Source organism: Helobdella robusta, assembly GCF_000326865.2.
Source record: "Helobdella robusta unplaced genomic scaffold HELROscaffold_42, whole genome shotgun sequence".
In the NCBI taxonomy this organism is placed as follows: Eukaryota; Metazoa; Annelida; class Clitellata; order Rhynchobdellida; family Glossiphoniidae; genus Helobdella; species Helobdella robusta.
In genome coordinates, this window is record NW_008704981.1 from 1,172,941 (window position 1) to 1,195,302 (window position 22,362).

The following is a 22,362-nucleotide window of genomic DNA, read 5'->3' on the forward strand; positions in this document are numbered from 1 at the left end:
TGATTTTTGGTCGATTAAATTGACCATTGACTACTTGAAAATTTGTTTAAACTTATCATTAATTGAACGTCAAAATAGAATATGCTAGTATCAGATCAATATAGATGTAAGATTTCATGAAATGAATTTATTCATTGTCATTTTGCAAACTCAATTTTAGGACAAATGAAAATTTCTTCAAGTCGCAAGTACCTGTTGGTCAACCCTTCTATATGTAATGAAAGTCATGAAAACGTTACGTTCACGTGCGACGCTGAGTACCATGGACCAAGTGATTTAAAACTGAATTGGATGCGTTGGACACGGTGAGTATTAATTTCGTGATGGTATTTGTATTTGGCTATGTGGTATTTTTATTCCATCTGAATACCTACCAATGTGCGATTTTAGCAAAAAATAGTAAAATTTAATTGCCGTTAAGTTTTTTCAAATTTTATTTCCTTTTGAATAAATTTGTTCAAAAAATTGAATTATCCTATTTCGTCAAAACGATTTTCAAATTTTATTTATCGATTTTTTTCGAAATCTATTTTACTTGTTCAGACATTTCATTTGTGTACTATTTCACGCTGAAACTAATTCATGCGTGGATTAAAAATTAAACTTTTGCTCAGTCCAATCAGCAAAAGATCGTTTGAGCAAGCAAATACGACTTCACAGAAGAAACTGCCAAAAACTGTTTCGCTGTCTAAGAAAATTGGGCTCGACTTATTAACGTTTGTAATTGAGTTTGTCTTCATGTTATTAAACGATTGTGTTTTTCAACTTTTCTTATTGCCCTTATGAATACTTGAATGTACATACATCCAAATGATTGATTGATTAGTTGACTAATTAATTATTAGACTTGATCAATTAATAACTCTACCTTCTACAAACATTCTTCTATCTAAGTACTTGCAAAATTTTATTTGAACTCCAGTCTAATGTTATAACATTTCAGTCACTGTCTTTGAGTGTACAATATCATGTGTATTGGTTTTAATTAATTTAGTGGGAGCTTGTTATCTGGATTTTCGGTTAATGAAATCAATCGCTCCTCGGAATCAAATTGTGAAAAACAGAATTTAAGCACTTAATTTTTTCCTGACAAAATATCCCGCGTTAGACCATTTTTTAAAAAATACATTAGTATATGGTTTAGGTCAATAATATTTGGTTAACGATAGCAACCGCTCAATTGGACTACTTTGCTTAAGTAATTCATTAACTGGATTCCAGTTTGTATAAATATTTTTAGAACGAAAGATTCAATTAGTGGAAATGAGTTGAATAATTTAATAGTGCTTGCTAAATAAAAATTCATATTATTTATATTTCATTCAAGTGAGGATTTAAACTCAAAAAAGCTCGTGTGCACGTTAGAAAGTACAGAAGACGGACTAGCAGATTATAAAAAAGTTGAATATGCTCCTGACGTTCAACGTGTTGGTACGTTTTTTCGGTGATGCCATCGATCGTTCATCTTCCAATTTGTTTGTTCAATCATTAAACTCATTCTTCATATCTTATTTAACTTTTGAAAATGATAATCAAACATTTTTTTATTTTTTCACCAACTAAGATATAGGCTCATATGAGCTCGTAAAAGTGCATGCAAATAAGGACAATAGAGATGTCTCGGCGTACGAATGCAAGATCAACTCAAACGTATATTGCAATGTACAAAAACTAATGCTGAAAGGTTAAGACAAATTTGTTGGACCAATTTTTGTTTAATGTTGTTTTTTCACAATTTCATAAGAACATATTGATAAAATTGTGAGCATTTTTAAATGGAAATATTTCAATTAATTTTTTTCTTAAAAATACTAGTTATATTTTTTAGTTTGCGTGTTTAAGTTAGATGATACAAAATTTTTATTTGGGTTGTGTTTATTTGCTTTTTTTGATGAATTAGAGCAAATTACGCTTCATTAATATAAATGTGAAGTGTAAATCTTATCAGCCATATTGAGTCATATTGCTTTCTTGCAAAATTAGGTCCTCTCATTGGCCGGGCTCTGCTAAGATATTCTGCTAACTACAAAAAAATTTCTTAAAAATATTTCTCATATTTGCAAGTAAAATTTTGAAACCCCATAGAAAAACAATCTTAAAACATAAATATGAGTTTGAAATTTTAATAATAAATAAAAAATCAAATTGTATTTAGACTTCGATTTCAATACAACAAGCTGTTTTTGCCAGTTCGAATGTAGTTTTGCAGACACCAGCTGTAAGTTGTACTTGCTAAAGCAAGTGCACAGTGAAGAAATTTCATAACTAAGCCTGGTAAAAATTTATTCAAATATTTTGTAAAACCTGCTTCAATTTAAAAAATATGTTTAAATACTTATTCATTTTATTCTATTAGGATAAAAACATACCGTAACTATTGTATATTTAAATTAACTTAACAAAATTCATTTAAGATTTATGACGACGTTATTTTATTTCAAAGTTCCAATTACTACGGTTAAGGCTGTGAATGGTAAAAAAGAAAAACTCAAGTTTAGAATGGAATTTGAAACATGCTACTTTAAAGACAGGAAAATCTATCCAAGAGACTCTGATGCTACTAATAATCAAATAATGTTGGTTTCATAAAGATTGATTTTCATACGCCTAATAGTGTTGACGCTTCATGAATATAGGTTATCTGTTATTTGTTCATTAAAAACTTAATTTTTTTTCTCAATGAAACTTTCCAATTTTTCAAACAAATGCAGGTTTGTGAACAACAAAACTATTGAAATTCCAAGCGTTAGTTGGTCTCACGAGGGGCAGTTCAAATGTAGAAATGCAGCTGGTGACGAGGAAGTAATAGAATTAATTGTTTCTAGTGAGTTCAGTCTAAATTTTGTTGAATAGATTTTTTGTTTGTTTATTTCATATTTATTAAAGTTAATTATATTCTGCCAAATTGGAATTGTAAATTATTGTTTCATCGGTTTGTAAATTAATTGAAATATTATAACCGAGCACTGTTTCTAGGATTTTTTAAGCAAGCGTAAAGCAAAAATTGCAGTTAAATTTTGCATTTATTCTTTGAAATAGAATACTAGCGTTATAATATTAATAATAGTGATTTTTTTTATTATTTTATTTATAATTATTATTATACTAATCATCATAATTATGAAAAACAAGGGCAAAGACAAACTTCCCCAATGTCTGCAACCCAACAAACATTAACTAACAAACAATTAAACATATAAACATACGAATATGATTATATGTTTAATGCAAAGTTCAAACAATTTGAAACAAAGAAAGAATATGATAGAATAAATTCAGTTCTTAATTTAACATGAGACTTCTTATCTCTTCTGAATTGACGACCAATTTTAGCTAGTTGAAAAATGGAACAGAATGATGCATAAATTTGGTTTCATTTGGCCGAATTTTCGAAATTCACAAATATTAGGTATTGCCCTACTAAAAACGTATTTGTTACAAATGAAAAATCAAAATAACCTATCAAGTATTATATTATTTTTACAACAACATCATTTATTCCAAACCCCCGTTACTATTGCTTATGCGGTCTATGGTCAAAAGATAACACTTAATTATACTATGGAAGTCAAAAAATGCTACTTGAGAAAAGAAAGAATCGTTCCAGAATCGATCGATGGTATAAAGTGAGTTTCATGGAAATTGTTGCAAATAGAGAAAATATTTTATAGACAATTTATTCTCTTACATATGCAAAATAGTGATCAATAGATTTTATCTATATTTGAGTATTCGTATTATTCACGGCGTACGAAATTATAATACATAACATCTTATTTCATTGCAGGAACTGAATGGATGATCAACTCAACATGATGACAGGCGATTTTGATTTTAAATAACACAATTTAGTTATGTTCGTTGATATTAAACATTTAGTTGCTACGTGTTTAGTTAAATTTCCTTAATTGCGATATATTTCATCGACTACCGCTTCAACTCCACAATTGAAGATGAGAAATGGACTGTATCACTCAAAAAACTCACCGACACGTTAAACGTCAGGTGCGTATTCAAATTTATTATTAGCTGGTTCACTTTCAACACTCTCTAATGTGCACACCAGTTCTTTTGGGTTCAAGTTTTCACTTCGGAAGAATTTAAACTTTATATATTTTTATTTAACTGGCGTTTTTAAATTATTCATTTTTTTCATCCTTAGGTTTAATGACTCCATTTTTACTAATTGATTCAATAATTGTGAATCAGTTTTTGCGAAATTGCAGCCGGTTATAGGATTATTTTAGAACTACGCAAATCAATATCCACCTCACGCAACATATAATAATCATTCTTCCGCATCACAATCGGTTAAGAATTAGCTAGCTTTACCTTATTTAATTAATTAAAGTAAGTCAGACAGTTAAAATTTTGCTGGTGTCCTCTTACTGCCATATGAGGCGTCGTCATTAAAGCAAATTAAATTTTGCCTATGATTTGATACTTTTTATTCTTTCTTTCTCTTTAAAATTAAAATCATAGGCAAATTAAATTTTGCCTATGATTTGATACTTTTTATTCTTTCTTTCTCCTGCCCAATCCTTTCAGGACATTAGCGACCATCGACCTCCACAAAACCCGATCTTTAACACTTTTTAAGAATTGAAATGGGGTAATTTTCAACAAGTGACACAAAGACTTCACGAATGTTATTCATTGTTGACTGCGATCTCTTTTCCAGTAGTTGTTAGATTTTCTATTCTTTCCTTCCGCATGATGTGACCAACAAACTTTGACTGCCCCCGTCGGATTATCTTTAGTAATTTCTTCTTTTCATAACCGGACTGTTTTAATACATCCTCATTTGAAGTATGAGAGGTCCAGCTAATTTTCATAATTTTTCTCTAAAACCACATCTCAGCAGTGTTAATCTTTTTTTGCATTTATTTAGAAATTATTTTGGACTCAGAGCCATAAGTTAGCACAAGAAATAATGTAACACCCTAATTGTTTTAATTTTGTTCATATTCTGATTTTACTGTTGGTGAGGTTGATATCCGTATCACATTTACAACCTGGGGTAATCAGACTTCCGAGATTATTGAAGCTGTTGACTTGTCTCACCAGTTTACTACTAATGCTAATGGAGAAGATTGGGGCGGTTTTGCTTTTACTGATTTATGTATTCTGTTTTGTTGATTTTAATTTGCAAGCTTTTTATATTACTTTTAAAACTAGTTTAAAAACAATTGTGTGCAGTTTTTCCATTGAATCTGGTACAAGAGCTGTATCAAGAGCATATATTACATTGTTAAAATTCACGCCACTAACGGATATTCCAGGTAGATCTCCTATCTTTCTCATGATGATCTCACTTTAGAGATTGTACAGGTCTGGAGACAGTACACAGCCTTGCCTAACACCTTTCCTTATTTCGACAAAACTAGTCATCTTGTTGCCAACTTTCATTGCTGTTCTTTCTTCCCAATAGAGGTTTTTGATAACTCTCGTGTTTTTTCTATCAATGTCAAAATTTTCTAATATTTTCATAAGCTCCACGTGTTTCACGCTATCGAAATCTTTGGAGTAATCGACAAAACATATAAACAAGACTTTCTACAATTCAATCGCTTGTTTACTGATCATTCGTAGCATAAAGATAGCGTTTCTTGTGCCACAATATTCGCTTGTTTACTGATCATTCGTAGCATAAAGATAGCGTTTCTTGTGCCACAATATTCGACAAAACCATATTTGACATTTGAAATTTCAGATCAGATTTTGCTTCGTGCTTCTATCATCAAAATTTTTAAGAGAAGTTTTGTGAGATGACTCATCAAGCTGATTCGATGTAGTTCACATTCCGTTGCCTTACGTTTTTTAGGCAATGCATTAAATATTGATTTGGATATATCTTCAGGAATTTTGCCGCTGTTATAAATCTCATTCAAAATTTCTGTCACTTTTTTAATTCCAAATTCATCAAAGCATTTAATTTCTTCAACAACTATCTCACCTGGACCAGGCGCTTTATTTGATTTCATTTTCAGATCTAAGTGTCTTTGGCCTTTCTACGTTTTTTTTTAATAGAAGGGTTTTCACCGCACCACGGATATTATCAAAAAGATCTTTAATGTTGTAATAAGCATAATAAGATTGTAATAAGCCATTGATCTCACAAACCGGGAATCCGATTAACCAGCCCCTACTATAATTGAAAAGAATAAATAGGATTTGTACAAAGACGATGATCAAAATGTCAGTACCTAGAAAAAAATTTGCAGTTTATTTAGAAGGCTAGCAAAGATTAGAGTTATCCATTGATCAAGTTCAACAATGCGATTTGGATAATCAATCATTTCAACAATCAATTCACTATATAACTGTGCATATTAAACTTATCATTAACAAAATTGTATTAAAGTAAAACATACTTGTTAAATCACACAAAAACAAAAATATTCACGAACGCTGTTAAGTTTAGCAAAATTTTCTTAGACAGGAAATAAGTTCTTGGAAGTTTATTTTGCGAAATCGTAGCTGTCTGCTCGACAGACCTTTTACGGATTGGTCTGATTGAAATAACAGTTAAATCGTGAATTTATTTTAGTGTGATGTAAAACACAAAATAATTTTATTATTTTTGGAATTCAATTTTTAAGGAAATCATCTTCCAGAAGTGTTTTTCAACACCTAGATCTAAACATCAATATAATTTCAATGTTAAAATTCACCGTGTCCAACGCATCCAATTCAGTTTTAAATCACTTGGTCCATGGTACTCAGCATCGCACGTGAACGTAACGTTTTCATGACTTTCATTACATATAGACGGGTTGACCAACACATACTTGCGACTTGAGGAAGTTTCAAATTTTTCTACGAAATTAGAAAGATTTTTCGGATAAAATTTAAATTATACGACCAAGTTCGGACAGCAGTGAACTCACTGATAACATTCAGTTCAATGGTGTGTAGCACACCGGCTGAAGTGAAGCACTTGTACGTTCCAGCGTCCTCTTTCTTAACAGGAGAGAGTTTGAGATATTTTCTGTTTTCTAATTTATTCCTAGAAGGTTAATAATAATACAGAATAAGTAACAAACGATAATTTTGAAAAAATAAAGTTCTTTCACATGTAAGCTGCGATGTTTTTTCTAACAACTTACTCAACGAGATTCATGTCGTTGAACAAAAAGTTGTCGCATTCGTCTCCATTGAAGCCATGCATAAGCCAGGCCTTTTCATGAGCCAGAATTATTTTAACTGGAGTACTAAAGGTGTAATCTTATTTGTGAAGAGAAATAAAAATTTTGTTTAGTAGTGTCCTTTTTCAATTTTTATTGCTTCACTTTTTAAACTCAGCTTTGTGCATGAACTAATAACAAAAAATTTGAAAATCGAGTTAGATTATGATCTTATCTAAAAACAAGTATCAGGTAAAAACGTTTATAAAGTTTATTATAAATAAGTGAGTGTGTGAGTGAGTGAGTGAGTGAGTGAGTGAGTGAGTGAGTGAGTGAGTGAGTGAGTGAGTGAGTGAGTGAGTGAGAATGAGTGAATCAAAAAATGAATGAAATTTGGTGCACCCAAACACGATTAGCAAATTTATAATGCTTTTATTGATATTAGCAAAATTATAAAACGTAATTTGTAGCAACCTTGCTAATCTTAAACTAAGAAACTAAACAGTATATATATATATACATATATATATATATATATATATATATATTTAAAACAAAAAAATATTTATTAAAACTTAATCAATTCATCCAAAGACAGAGCTATCTAACTGGCATTGTTTTGTGCCATGCACTGACCACGAGCGGCCAGCATGATGAAGGAAACGAGGAGTACGACCTTGCACAGACCAGTGGACACCATCTTCATTGTGGACGTCAGCATTTTGTAACAACAAATAAGTATGTTAGAATTTTAAATCAACGAATGAACTGTCGGAACAACAGCACCGGTATAAGTACGTTTTCAAATCCACGCAAAAAACGTATTAAAAATGTATTCAAACGTATTAAAACGTATTCAAATTAATGCGATGTTTGTGTGTTGTTGATTATCCTGAACCTATGAAGACCTTTACTCTTTTTTTGAAGAACGTTTATAATAAATCAACATTTTTTGAAGAGTTTAAAGTTTGTGTGAGTTTGTTGTTGAGTGTGTGTTTGAGTTGTGGCTATTGGTAATTTATGATATAATCTGGTTAAAAATTTAGATTCAGTTAGTTGTATTTTTTATCATTTATGAAGGGAACGAGTGACATTTAAAATTAAAACGATGGATGGATGGATGGATGGATGGGATGGACGGACGGACGGACAGACGGACGGACGGATGGATGGGTGGATGCAAGTTTTTGATAGAGTTCGATTAAAAGAATTTTCTCTCGGCTCTACTCAGTTTAAAATTTCATTAAATGATATAAACCATAGAATAAATTCATTTCTGAATATTTTTCAATATTTTTAAAAACATATTTGTCAGTAAATTATTTTAATCTAATAATTTTCCAAATAACATAACGTTGATATTAAAACGATTGTCGGTTATAGTATTGTGAATCACATAGGAGAAGAACTAGAATATCAACTATTGATTAAGTTCAGGCTATTAACATCAGCTATTATATTTCAACCTAACAATATCTTGATGTAGAAGTTATCTTTCTCTTTCTTTCTTTCTTTTTTTCTCTCTCTCTCTCTCTCTCCTTCAAAATGTTTTAATATTCTTTCAATAATTATGTATAAGTAAATGGGTGTGTGCGTGTGTGTTATGTGCGTGTACGCCGTGCTCACGGCTTGCAAAAATTAAATTAATAAAAATTAAAACTGGTAAGCCTTTAATTAGTAAACGTTACTAAAAGTTATTTAGGCTTTCAATACAAATTTAATTTAAAACTTTTTGCCCATCCCTATGACGTTGTTGACTGTTTGGTGGTTGTTGCTGTTTTTCAAACATTTAGAGAGACACGTTCTTGTTAGTTTGATTTATTTTTTGATGGTTTATTTAATAATATTTTTAAACTTAAATTTTATAAATGAAAAATAAATTATTCAGAAAATCCTTTCAACAAATTTAATGATTATGATTTTTAATTAGCGAAATAACATCTGCTGGCGTTACCTTGTGTCTTATTTAAGCTCATCTAATTTTGTCAGAGGCAAAAACTGTCCTAACAAAAAAATTAACTTTTATTGCCGTCTCTGTACTTTATGTAGAAAACCAAAATGTCTGCTTCGCGTTTTTTGGCAAAATCACCTGCCGACTTAAAAAGATTAATCATCTTCCTTATTTTATTAACCTTTTTTGGAGCAACTATTCTGTGATGATTGGAATTTACAAGATTCTGACAAAAGAATCAGATGTTTTTTGGACAGTTAATAGAAGTGACACAAAGAACAACGTCAACAAATACAACATCAATAATTATATCAACACTAACAATGGAATTAACGGCGCGATTATCAAAAGTGTGTTTTGTAAGTTAGACGTAGCCGATGATGACAACGACGACGATGAAGATGGCGGATTTGACAACTATTTAGAATTCGAAAATAAAATTAAAGAGACAAATCTACCAAAATGTTCGAAAAGTAAGTACATTAAAAAAAGAATCTCATAGAAGACAAACAGCAGACGAGAAACAACAACCGACCCAACGACACATTCCGACAGTTAAAGTGGCAATCGGAAGTGGGTTGACGTCAATTTTAACAGGGCAAACTGATTTTTTAAAAAAGATGTCCATGTCCTCTGAATTTCTACCGACATTTTGTAAAACTGCGAGTATAAACGTAAGCGGAAGCATTGTCTAAAAGTTGATAAATGAATGTAACAGCATGACGAACGTATGTAAGAACAATGATGACAACACCAGCATCAACCTACTTCCACCACTAATGTACGAGTACCACTTTTACATTGCTTGCGATTACACCGATGAAATATAAAACGACCTATTCAAGTCAGGCGCATTCTACAGAGCTTTCAACGAAACCGCATCCCTGCTCTGCCCCACTACACTAAAATTAGGACTTCATTTCGTGCGGTGCGACCACACAAAACATCCAGCCTGGGCCAAAAACGACGCCATGGTTGAAGTTTATTTAGATGGGGCAGATTATTTCTACAGTCCTAATGACGATATGCTTATGTTGACCGAAAATTGGACAAATGCATTTGTCCATGTTCTTCTTAATCAGTCAGTGATTTAGATTTTTTTCGTTCAATACGGAAAATCATTATGTTAAGATTTTTTTTTATTCCATTTTAAATCACTATTTTCAAAATAATTAATACTCATTATTTTCTTTCTTTCTTTTCATCACCGTCACCACTTTCACTGTCAAATTCACCATCATTATCAAAATGACATTATACCAACACCATCATCTTCGTCATCATTAAAATCTCTACCACTATAGGTTTGAGTTTGACCCGCCAAACATCGGTGCAGTCGGTCCATATAATCGCGAGGGCAACGTGGAAATATTAACATACGATTTTGTGCACAGAAAACACGTTGAAATATTAGGCTTGTACTATCCGAGACTGTTCACAGATTGGTGGGCAGATGAATGGATCACCAAAATTTACCGACCATGGTGTCGAATCTCACGAATATTTTCAATGCCAGAAATGATAAGTTGGCATTGGAAGATGTTATGAATGTCGTTAAATTTCTTACTGAACCGGGCCTACACTCCATTTTAAACGCAATTTCTGGAAGTATTAACAGTAGTGGCAGTAGTGTTGGTAGTAGCACGACAACTCTTGATGTACATAAAAGTAAAAATGTTCACAACGCTATGAAAAATCGCAATGTCATTATTAACGCTAATGTGTCCTCTAGTTCGGAAACTATCAACGATTATATATATCCGATTAACCAATCCAGCAAAAACTAAATCGCAGCTACAACAACAACATCAGCAACAATACCAGCGAAGACATGAAATTGTAAATCACTTTCAAAACGATTTGAAGGAAAAATTAAAACTATTACTAATACCAAAGCACATTGATTTTTGTTACGTGTCAAAATTCGTCAGATGAGTACAATTTTGTCGGCCAGCTTTTCGACGAACATGATCTTCCATATTTAAATAACGTTGTGTACGATGGTAACAACAACAGTAACAGCGTTTATAAAAATAGAAACAGTGATAGAGATCTAATTGGAAATAAATTTGAGAACTTTCTATTAAATTCACCATCTAGTTTTTGCTCTAACATTTTCTCGAATTCTGGGAGGTAGAAAAATTATAATGTAACGATTTAATACTAAATGACAATTTTGAAGTGTCGTTTACATGTTTTATTTGTTTTATTTATAATTATATCATTCTATAAATTATTGAGTTTTATATAATTCTTGTTTATATTCTGTTTAACAGAATAATTTTACCCAATATCCATCCATTTATCAATTAATCATTCATCAAACTGTTTAAAAGTTCAGGGTGATCAAGAAAGTTAGAAGGATGCCAAAATAGCGAAAATGTTAATGAGATAAAGAAGTCTGAATGATCGGTTGTTAAACAAAGTTATGAAGTGAAGCGTACTAAAGTATATTAAAACAGTTTAGAAACAACATTAAAATGAAATTGCCTTCACTAGTTAATTCCCAATCAAAAGAATGATTTTGTTAGTTTTTTAAAATAATTTCCGTTTAATAAAATTCTACTATAAATTGTATTAAAAAAATTTCGGAAAAGTTGCTTGTGTTTGTGTGCGTGCGTGCATAGGCATGTGCACGCATGTGGTATAGCTTATTACAAAAATAAAAACGGTTAGTTGAAAGTTTAGATTTGGGTTTATCTTTCTTTTTTAATTAATCTTTAAAAAAATTATTAATTAAATTCAAAATATATCTTAAAAAAAACTTTACTCTGAGTTAAGTATTATATCATTGAACTTTTGTTAAAAGTTCTTAGTTTTGTTATAATTATTTGTTGCCAATAAATTTCTAAATGACGTTCCGGGATTTAAAATAAATTAACTTGTCAATGTAAGCAAACATGTTGAAAATAATAATATTATTGGTAACATCTTGCGTTGGTAAGTTTTTCTTATTATTTTTCTCCTTCAGTGTTGGAATGTGCCTACAAAATATTTAGAAAATTATTTACTTGAAAAGTTAATTAACTTTAAATTATTAACTAGATAATTAATTTGTTAACAACTAAACTAGTCCTGTCACTTTGTTAAATTTAGTTCAACTAAAAAATTTTCTGAACAGGTCAAACATTTGTAGCAGTAAACAAAATTGGCGAGGACTGCCTTTTAAACGAGAATTACTGCATCTTCTCCGTCAACATTCAGTCGAAATACACTAAAAACTTGAAAACAGCCAATAAGCATTGCACGCAACGCGAAAACGAATCTTTTCTACTCGAAATTTACGATGAGAAATTACAAAATTCTGTAAACGAATACTTGGCGAGAAATGACATTAGGCAGGATCTCTTTGTTATGAATGCCGTGTTCCGCCAGGCTCAACAGTGGACTTCTATCGTCAAAAATAAATCGCCGAGTAGGTCTTTTGTTTCAAAAAATATTATCGAATTTTCCAAACTGGTAGATTTACAGTTGGATGACCTTTTAATGTCCGAAAATTACCTACAATTCGATTTAAAAGTCGACCGATGATTTAATAAATTTAATTTACAAATTTTTCAATATATTTTATTTAATTCTTTTACAAGTAATTTTCGAGTCTTTATTTAATGTTATACATTCTCAAAGTTCCCTTCAGTGCAGCAGCTGGATTTGAAGTTTCGGAAATGAAGAATGAAAGCTTCCTTCAGCTAACGAAGCGCAAAGATTCGTTGACATTTGAAAGTGAGTCATCTGCAAAGGAGAACCAAATAATGTGCGTGCTACCCAGCAACTCTGAGCAGTGCAACACAACTAAGAGAGATGGTTTGGCTCTCAAGAACAAAAGAAACAGTGCCGGCGTTGGCGATAATCTTTCTTTTTCGAATGAAACGTTTTTGAAATGGAATTCAAGCTTAAAAAATTTAGAAAAAGTTATTAGTACACCAAAAGTATATTCAACATATAAAAAAATTAAACATTTTTTACAATATAAAAAATTATTTAGTATTTTGTCTGATGTAAAAAGAACATATTCATTGAATTCAACAATTTCTATTAACTTGAGAAGTCGCCTTAGAGGATTTACAACTATTCACGATAATTCCAAAGAATCAGAAAAAATGTTGCTAAACAAGACTATACGAAATGTAAATAACAATTCAACCGAAGATGAAAATTTGTGGCAGTTAAAGAAGAGCATCCACACCTTTCTGCAGGCATTGAACTTGGATCTGGACAACATCAATATCTTTTCATCAAATCACAATTGGCAAAAAGTCAACCAAATCGCCACACGACAATTCAAAATCGATCTTCAAAGATTGGATGATGAAAATCTCTCTAAAATGAACTTAACGCGTAAAGAAAAATTAAAATTAATCTTTCTCGTTGAAGATTATTTGCGAGAAAAAGATTTAATTTCGACAAAAAGTAGCCTAAGAATTTATATTCAAAAATTTAAGAACGATTGTTTGGTAATATACGAGAGAGTTGGAAATTGGTTTGACGCTCAAAACTTCTGCCACGGTATGAACGGGGCTCTCTTCGCTTTTGTGGAGAGCAACCATTTTGAAATCTTAAACAACTCCGAACTAACGCGGTCTCCCATTGATATCAACGCGTGGACTGGTACGACGAAGCACGTTTGGAGCTGGTTGAGGAAAAGTTTGTTGACACGTTTCATCGTTGTTACTATGAAATGAACTTGAAACTTATTTAAACACTATTGTTCATTAAACAATTTGTTTTCAATTCATCAAACTTTTGTGGATTGTTGATTGAACAAATTTAAAAGTATGACCATCTTTGATTTATTATTTTCAAGATACATCAATGATTTGGACCAATTTTGATAAAGAGATTTCTAGAAAAAACAAATACTTATATTTTGAAAAAAATAAAACTTGGAAAGCATCTGATAAATGGCTTTTGCATGTTAAGAACGTGAAAATTTTGTGCTTAAGAGGTCAACATTTGAAAATTTTTAATATCACACAACTCATTTTAATTAGAGAAAATTGTGCTCCTTATAGAAAACCCCACAAAAATGGCCTTTACGTTAGAAAAATTTGCAGGTATCTATTTCAAAATTTGTCAAAAAATTCTAAAATGAACTAATTTTTCAGGAAATGAAAAAATTTTTATTTGAACAGTAACCGTAATGATGTTTGTCGTACCAGCCGTCCTGGCAATCCTCCTCTTAATCATGGCGCTTGTTGTTTGGCGGAAAAAAAAGTATGACTTAAAACTATGATATCGAGATTTTGGATAATGTTGCAATCGTTTTTAAATCGTTGTTTTTAAAGTTTTATTTATTATTTCTGACCATTAGATTTAATGACGTTTATGAGTTTCCCTGAATTATTCCAAAAAGTTGTCCATTTCGTGGTGTTAAAATTTGTGAAATGCCTCGTTTGAATGCTCCATGCGACGCAATACTCAAAATCTTTACATAGGTGCATTTCGATTGCATGTCGCTCCATAAAAAAGTGCATGAAATTTTTAAAACTGTACTATTATCTTGAAATGAATAGTTTTTTGTTCATAAAGTTTGGCCAAGAAACTAAACATAAAAAAATAACTTCAATACATTTACGCAATCAGCGATTTCAACAGAAACACAAAATAAATCTATTTTATAATTCAATAAAATAAAACCTTACTTTTTTGACGCTTCAAAAAGAAAAACTTCAACAGCGTTAGCAAAGAAGAACAAACGTCTGCCGTCAATAACTCGAAGACGGAATTTTAATATTTCGAAAACTCGGTCTCTTTCCTCATCACAGAGAAGTTATTCATCAGCCACTGGGAGTATTTATTATATTCATGGTTCCAATTATGCGCCTGGAATGAACAGACCGAGTGCCTATTTCTACTCGACTGGCGCCAGATCTCATGGAAGGGTTTCCATTACTTCTACCAGATCGGCTCCATCCAGGCTGCTCACCAGACCTTCAATTTTGAAGAAAGGGAATAAGAGGAGTCCGAAGGCGAAAAAATCTGTGACCCTGGTGCTGGAGTACGAGAAGAGTGAAGAAAAGATTAATTAATTTTTTTATTATCACCGAATCATTAAACATTTTTTTTAATAATTATGTTAACCAATTGTTATTAGCTTTGTCTTATTTTCAAACTGCGTCATTTTACGGGAATATTTTTTTTTTAGATTTTAAATGTAAAAATACTTTTGTATAAAACTAAACTTAATAAAACTAAGAAATTACAAAAAATACTTTGTAATTAACAGGTTTAAACGTAACAGCACAAAAAGTTGTTTTCAGTAAAAAAATCAAACTAAATTAAAAATATGCAATCTTGTTGTTCGAGAAAATTTTTTTTAGACATGCTGTGGGCTAAATGTCTGTAAAGCGCACTGGACAGAATTTTTCAAGAAAATCTCTTTTTAGAAACACCATCACAAAATTGTTTGCCGAATAAAAGATTTATTGTTTATTTTCTGTTTAATCAAATCAAAAAGTTGTTTAAGACGTTAAATTGAAATGACTTGAAAGCCAAAAAGAAAACTCGTGATTGGCTACCATTCATTATTTAGAAACAGTTAACAAAGAAAGAGACGATCAAGAGACAATTCGAACATCTTTTTATTTCGAATGATTTGTACTATTTTATTAAAACAAACTGAAATATTTTTGAAAAATAAATACTTTTATTCGTTAATTTTATAAAGTAATTACCATAAGTCCTTTGCCCACCAACTATTTTGTTGTAAAATTATTTTTGTGGAAAATTCAGCTAAAATAAATTATAGTTTTGAATGAAAATCACTTTAAAATGTACTTTTCAATCTTGATCATAACTTTTGATTTTTTTATTAACTTCAGTGTAATATTCACCATTCAGTCTAAAAACTCGTTTGGTCGGTGCACTGCAGTTCAATTCTTGATTCATCTCTCTTGAATCACTGCCAGATTGCTCCTGTATGCCATTCCATGTTGGTGCGTTGTCTTTGTTACAGTCGTTTTCATATACCATGTCGTAAAAGTTAGTTGGGATGTGGCCATTAGCTGAGTTACTGTAATTAATATTTGGTTCTGAATATTTTACTATTTTCTGAATTCTTTCCTTTGGTGAGCCTGTTGGCATTTGATTGTCCTGAAATATCGTTGTGTAATTTAAACTTGGACCTGTCATTTTGAGATCAGTAGTTGGGATGTTGCGTGTTGAAATTTCATTCTGATTCGTCGTTCTAGGACACAATTATTTTTAATTTATTTTTAATTTTTAAAATTGCATCACAACTGGCGCAATCAACTTCTTTACAAATTTTTATACACGTAACTCAAATACCTTCGTTTCTTTCTAACGTATATAAAAAGTAGAATTGCAGCCAGAATCAAAACGAGCCCAAAGAATGGAACCAAAACTGCAATGAATATTGTTCTGGTTCTGTCATCTGCTGTATCGATTTAAAATGGAAAAGTAATTCATTATTCATTAGAAATGTTATTTAATTTTCAAACAATTTCCATATTTCATTCAAGTCTTCAATTGTATGTTGTCATCTTTTTAAAACATGTTCAGATTCGTTTCTAGGCTATTTTAAAATTGATGTATATATACATATATATATATATATATATATACACACATATATATATATATATATATATACATACATATATATATATATTTGCCTGAATTTATTCTAAACATCAACATAAACGTCAACAGCAAACACACATTGCATGCAAACACGTATGAATTGGCACATAATCACCATTCATCAATATTAAAATTTGTTTATTCATTATTTACACAAAATTATGTTTAAATATTTTACATGAATTTCAGTAATCAAATAAACCTACTCGCTATGTTTCCAACAGATGAATATATGCTTGGGACATATGTCTTGAAGTCATTCAGACAAACATCAACAGATTTAATTGTTCTATTTATTATGTACATAGTAGCATCATTTTTTACTATAAAGTTGAAACTGATGTTTCCAGATTTGTTTTGATGAAACCAACATCTTGAATTAAATGACATATTAATATTCCACTCGACAGCCACGCATTCATTGGTTCTGTCTCTTTCACAATAGCTCTTGCATTCGTCTATTGTTGTGATTGGACTGTTGGTAGCATGGTCCATGCCCGTGCGGTTGTAGACTTCCCATGAAGAAAAACAATCTTTTAGTATGAATAAAATATATTTGTTACAATTTTTACGCCCGTAATGTTGTGAAATGGAAATTTATATATGTTTATTAGTTTATTATTTTAAAATTCTAGATGAAAGACGATAAGTTTTCTGACCAAAAGATCTTAAATATACCATTTGACCTGGAGGTTGACCTGCAAGCGTTTGCGTCACTATAATGTAATGTATGAGCTGTTATGGATATCAATACGTATCTTGGGGGAGGCAGTTGTGAGCAGTTTTTTAATAAAAGTCAGAAAAAACAGTGTAATATGTAAAATCGATCAAAAATTGAACGTGATAAGTAAACAAAAAAAGATCTTCAGCCACACTCCCACAAATCTTGGCCCCTTTCGTAAAATTTTTGACCACCCCGTGAAAATTTAAACCATTTCAAATTCCCCCTCCCACGTCAAAGTTGTCTAGATTCCCAAACTGCATTGAGGTACCAAACACCAATTATAAATGATGCTTGAAGCTAAGGCAACTCAGTTAAGTTTACAATTAGTTGAATACGATAGAACAGAATGACTTTGAAATAAAATGCCACCAACCTGCCACGCAGATTAACTGAAATTTTGCATCATCTGCGTCGAAACACGTGATTGAGTTATTTTGAAATCCCATTATTTGACTGACGTTACAATTTTTGTCTGTAGAAGTTTTCAATTTATTGCCCAACATTGACAATCTGAACGAAATAATTAAAAAGTTTCATTACTACCTCTAATAGTTGAATTGTTGTTTATCCATTTCCATTTTTTACCATCCATTTCAGCGTTCAAAACGAAAGCAAAACTGCTGCCTGAAAGATGTAAATTATTTAAAAGTTGATCAAGAGCGTTTGAAACGCTAGGATGATGTATCTCCAGAGGCCAGCTGTTCTCCTTGCTTGCAGTACAAATTTGTTGGGCCTGCAAGAGGTTGGAAACGAATAAGTTGGACCCAGGTGAGAACAGGCAGAATGTCTCGTAAGGATCGCACCAGCCAACAACTGGTTCACTACTCTTTAAAGAAGTTTGTGAATTCACAAGCATTAGTGCTGATACAAGTTTTATCATAAAACCAAATCTCATTTTTGCCACAGTCAATTCTTATTACAATACAAGTGAAATATGAATTCACAATTTACTTTTGTATTGTTTTTTTTAGGTCGTGGTTGTTTTAATATCGCCGTATAATTTATTTCAGAACTTCGGTTTCTCGATTTTAACATTGCATCACATCCTAGTTCGAAAGTATACACTCGTTATATTCAACGGTATTGTTAAGCTCAGACCAAGACTAAATTAGTGCTGATAAAAGTTTTATCATAAAACCAAATCTCATTTTTGCCACAGTCAATTCTTATTACAATACAAGTGAAATATGAATTCACAATTTATTTTTGTATTGTTTTTTTTTAGGTCGTGGTTGTTTTAATATCGCCGCATAATTTATTTCAGAACTTCGGTTTCTCGATTTTAACATTGCATCGCATCCTAGTTCGAAAGTATACACTCGTTATATTCAACGGTATTGTTAAGCTCAGACCAAGACTAAATTGTTACCTAACAATTTCGTACATTAGTTATCCACCATTTGAATTGGGTTTGTTTGTGTGTGTGTGCCGTGATTGTGTGCGAAGTTTTTATTTTGTTTGTGTGTGTGAATGTGTGTGTGTGAATGTGTGTGTGTGTGCATCAACTTTTTAAAACAACTGAACTATAGTCTTTTTTACCGATTTTTTTAAATTTACATGAATGAAATGATAAATAATATTTTGAGCGTTTTATTTTTTGCATCATTTCGTTTTATGAAATATAATTTCTTTCAAAAATAATTAGCATTTAAAACTAAATTTTGTGAAAATTATAAATAAACAAATTTATTACTGTGACAATCGTTTGAGACATCCTAATTAGCTATTTAGAAACAACGCGATCAAAACAGTTAATCTCGATGGAATTTTTATTGAGAAAAAACACTAAATTTTTTTTAATTTAATTTACAATCATTCATAATCTAAAATTTTTCTAACTTTTTGAATTTAAACTTTTATACAAATGTTCATGTGAATTGTCGGTTAGATTTGGGATTGTTGATGGCCTGGTGTAAACATCATTGTCCTCTGTTCCAACTTCGTTTCCGTTGTTAACTTCAGACGGCCTGTCATTGTCAAAGAAGCAAATGTAACAAGTCGAAAAAAAGGTTTCTTTTTTAAAACCACAATCAAATATGTAAAATAATATTTATAAATATTTTTATTCGCTGGTTGCTAATGATTTTCAGGAAACACCTCAAACTTTAAGCATAATTGTGAAAAAAAATGTTATCAATCGAAAATGCAAACAAAATCCTGAGTCAGACAAATTCAAGACTTACTTCAAATTCAAGACTTATGAAGACTTACTTCAAATTCAAGTCTTAATTCTCCTAGAAACCATATTGTATGCGAAATTGATTCATAACATAATAAATATAGATATAGATATCAATTCTTATAATAATTTTTTAAGCCGCATAAATAGGAGTTTTTCATTGATGATGTTGCTTGTTTCAGATTGAGGACTTACGAATAATTTTTATACGTTTAAAATTTAGTGGTTCTCCTGCTTGAATATGGGCTAAGCTTGAAATTTTAAATTGTACTTCTTAATAAGAATTAGTAATTTAGTTTTTACGGAAGGTATACGTAAGTTGAGTCAAGTTTCATTTCATATATATATAAACATTCCCACCCCCAATTGCTTTTAACAAAGCATAAAATAATTTGTCTACCCATCAAGTTTAACATAACAATTAACCTTATAGAAACAACATCAAACGAGCTTATGAACAAAACAAACTTGTTATGCTTCCTGTAGCAACATACGACCACAATGATGACAAGGCAGATGACCAACAAGCCAGATACACCTCCTCCCACTGCTTCACCAATGAAGGTTTTCCTAACGGCTGTGTATGTGTGATAACAAATTAGGAAACTTTTGAAAAAAATAATTAAAGTTAACCCACTGACTTTCCACGTTTCCAACAGATGGATATATGCTTGGGACATATGTCTTGAGGTCAATCAGACAAACATCAACAGATTTAATTGTTCTATTTATTATGTACATAGTAGCATCATTTTTTACTATAAAGTTGAAACTGATGTTTCCAGATTTGTTTTGAAAAATCCAACATCTTGAATTAAATGACATATTAATATTCCACTCGACAGCCACGCATTCATCGGTTCTGTCTCTTTCACAATAGCTCTTGCATTCGTCTATTGTTGTGATTGGACTGTTGGTAGCATGGTCCATGCCCGTGCGGTTGTAGACTTCCCATGAAGAAAAACAATCTTTTAGTATGAATAAAATATATTTGTTACAATTTTTACGCCCGTAATGTTGTGAAATGGAAATTTATATATGTTTATTAGTTTATTATTTTGAAATTCTAGATGAAAGACGATAAGTTTTCTGACCAAAAGATCTTAAATATACCACTTGACCTGAAGGCTGACCTGCAAGCGTTTGCGTCACTGTAATGTAATGTATGAGCTGTTATAGATATCAATACGTATCTTGGGGGAGGCAGTTGTGAGCAGTTTTTTAATAAAAGTCAGAAAAAAGACAGTGTAATGTGTAAAATCGATTAAAAATTGAACGTGATAAGCAAGCAAAAAAGGTCGTTAGTCACACTACCACAAATCTTGGCCCCTTTCGTAAAATTTTTAACCCACCCCGTGAAAATTTAAACCATTTTAAATTTCCCCTCCCCCGTCAAAATTGTCTAGATTCCCAAACTGCATTGAGGTACCAAACACCAATTATAAATGATGCTTGAAGCTAAGGCAACTCAGTTAAGTTTACAATTAGTTGAATACGATAGAACAGAATGACTTTGAAATAACATGCCACCAACCTGCCACGCAGATTAACTGAAATTTTGCATCATCTGCTTCGAAACACGTGATTGAGTTTTTTTGAAATCCCATTATCTGATTGACGTTACAATTTTTGTCTGTAGAAGTTTTCAATTTATTGCCCAACATTGACAATCTGAACGAAATAATTAAAAAGTTTCATTACTACCTCTAATAGTTGAATTGTTGTTTATCCATTTCCATTTTTTACCATCCATTTCAGCGTTCAAAACGAAAGCAAAACTGCTGCCTGAAAGATGTAAATTATTTAAAAGTTGATCAAGAGCGTTTGAAACGCTAGGATGATGTATCTCCAGAGGCCAGCTGTTCTCCTTGCTTGCAGTACAAATTTGTTGGGCCTGCAAAAGGTTGGAAACGAATAAGTTGGACCCAGGTGAGAACAGGCAGAATGTCTCGTAAGGATCGCACCAGCCAACAACTGGTTCACTACTCTGTAAAGAAGTTTGTGAATTCACAAGCATTAGTGCTGATAAAAGTTTTATCATAAAACCAAATCTCATTTTTGCCACAGTCAATTCTTATTACAATACAAGTGAAACATGAATTCACAATTTATTTTTGTATTGTTTTTTTTAGGTCGTGGTTGTTTTAATATCGCCGTTTAATTTATTTCAGAACTTCGGTCTAACATTGCATCGCACCTAGTTCGAAAGTATTCACTCGTTATATTCAACGGTATTGTTAAGCTCAGACCAAGACTAAATTGTTACCTAACAATTTCGTACATTAGTTATCCACCATTTGAATTGGCTTTCAATCAATCAATCAATTAGCTTATAAAGCGTTATTTCCGCGATGTTCAACACCGCTCCTCAATGAATTTTAAAAACAGATGGGTCTTGAGATCCGCTCTGAACTTCGCAAGTGATGGAGAAGTAGTCAGAGAAGTAGGTAGAGAGTTCCCGAGAAAAGGACAAAAAGGCTTTGTTTGTGTGTGTCGTGATTGTGCGCGAGTTTTTTATTTTGTTTGTGTGTGTGTGTGTGTGTGTGCATCAACTTTTTAAAACAACTGAACTATAGTCTTTTTTAACGATTTTTTTAAATTTACATGAATGAAATGATAAATAATATTTTGAGCGTTTTATTTTTGCATCATTTCGTTTTATGAAATATAATTTTTCTCAAAAATAATTAGCATTTAAAACTAAGCTTTGTGAAAATCATAAATAAATAAATTTATCACTGTGACAATCGTTTGAGATATCCTAAAGAAGGAAATGTAA

At 31.3% G+C, this 22,362-nt stretch overlaps 7 protein-coding genes across 7 annotated transcripts in view; 3 read left to right on the forward strand and 4 right to left on the reverse strand.

Moving 5' to 3' along the window:
- Nucleotides 1-2,853, forward strand: part of HELRODRAFT_177395 (hypothetical protein) — a gene marked incomplete at both ends in the record, with an annotated part of 5,843 nt that extends 2,990 nt beyond the window's left edge. The window contains 6 exons of the mRNA XM_009025591.1: nucleotides 161-305; nucleotides 615-716; nucleotides 1,328-1,431; nucleotides 1,565-1,684; nucleotides 2,444-2,576; nucleotides 2,712-2,853. Of these exons, the coding sequence (XP_009023839.1) occupies nucleotides 161-305; nucleotides 615-716; nucleotides 1,328-1,431; nucleotides 1,565-1,684; nucleotides 2,444-2,576; nucleotides 2,712-2,853 (746 nt within the window). The remainder of the gene's footprint in view (nucleotides 1-160; nucleotides 306-614; nucleotides 717-1,327; nucleotides 1,432-1,564; nucleotides 1,685-2,443; nucleotides 2,577-2,711) is intronic.
- A 3,817-nt stretch (nucleotides 2,854-6,670) lies between these two features.
- On the reverse strand, nucleotides 6,671-7,848 carry HELRODRAFT_177396 (hypothetical protein; the record flags this gene model as incomplete). Its single annotated transcript, XM_009025592.1, has 4 exons — nucleotides 6,671-6,819; nucleotides 6,891-7,009; nucleotides 7,110-7,227; nucleotides 7,737-7,848. 4 exons carry the CDS (start codon nucleotides 7,846-7,848, stop codon nucleotides 6,671-6,673), a joined length of 498 nt encoding a protein of 165 aa, XP_009023840.1.
- A 1,435-nt stretch (nucleotides 7,849-9,283) lies between these two features.
- On the forward strand, nucleotides 9,284-12,609 carry HELRODRAFT_177397 (hypothetical protein; the record flags this gene model as incomplete). Its single annotated transcript, XM_009025593.1, has 6 exons — nucleotides 9,284-9,551; nucleotides 9,634-9,752; nucleotides 9,924-10,159; nucleotides 10,383-10,603; nucleotides 11,010-11,081; nucleotides 12,200-12,609. The coding sequence occupies 6 exons, from the start codon at nucleotides 9,284-9,286 to the stop codon at nucleotides 12,607-12,609; spliced, it is 1,326 nt and encodes a 441-aa protein (XP_009023841.1).
- A 134-nt stretch (nucleotides 12,610-12,743) lies between these two features.
- On the forward strand, nucleotides 12,744-15,107 carry HELRODRAFT_177398 (hypothetical protein; the record flags this gene model as incomplete). The annotated part of the gene is made up of 3 exons (XM_009025594.1): nucleotides 12,744-13,722; nucleotides 14,070-14,132; nucleotides 14,755-15,107. 3 exons carry the CDS (start codon nucleotides 12,744-12,746, stop codon nucleotides 15,105-15,107), a joined length of 1,395 nt encoding a protein of 464 aa, XP_009023842.1.
- Nucleotides 15,108-15,858: 751 nt separating this feature from the next.
- On the reverse strand, nucleotides 15,859-16,209 carry HELRODRAFT_177399 (hypothetical protein; the record flags this gene model as incomplete). The annotated part of the gene is made up of 1 exon (XM_009025595.1): nucleotides 15,859-16,209. The coding sequence occupies one exon, from the start codon at nucleotides 16,207-16,209 to the stop codon at nucleotides 15,859-15,861; it is 351 nt and encodes a 116-aa protein (XP_009023843.1).
- Nucleotides 16,210-16,872: 663 nt separating this feature from the next.
- HELRODRAFT_177400 (hypothetical protein) lies at nucleotides 16,873-18,299 on the reverse strand (the record flags this gene model as incomplete). The annotated part of the gene is made up of 3 exons (XM_009025596.1): nucleotides 16,873-17,213; nucleotides 17,778-17,876; nucleotides 17,948-18,299. 3 exons carry the CDS (start codon nucleotides 18,297-18,299, stop codon nucleotides 16,873-16,875), a joined length of 792 nt encoding a protein of 263 aa, XP_009023844.1.
- A 939-nt stretch (nucleotides 18,300-19,238) lies between these two features.
- HELRODRAFT_177401 (hypothetical protein) lies at nucleotides 19,239-21,639 on the reverse strand (the record flags this gene model as incomplete). Its single annotated transcript, XM_009025597.1, has 5 exons — nucleotides 19,239-19,371; nucleotides 20,010-20,160; nucleotides 20,225-20,551; nucleotides 21,118-21,216; nucleotides 21,288-21,639. The coding sequence occupies 5 exons, from the start codon at nucleotides 21,637-21,639 to the stop codon at nucleotides 19,239-19,241; spliced, it is 1,062 nt and encodes a 353-aa protein (XP_009023845.1).
- Between the last annotated feature and the right edge of the window lie 723 nt (nucleotides 21,640-22,362).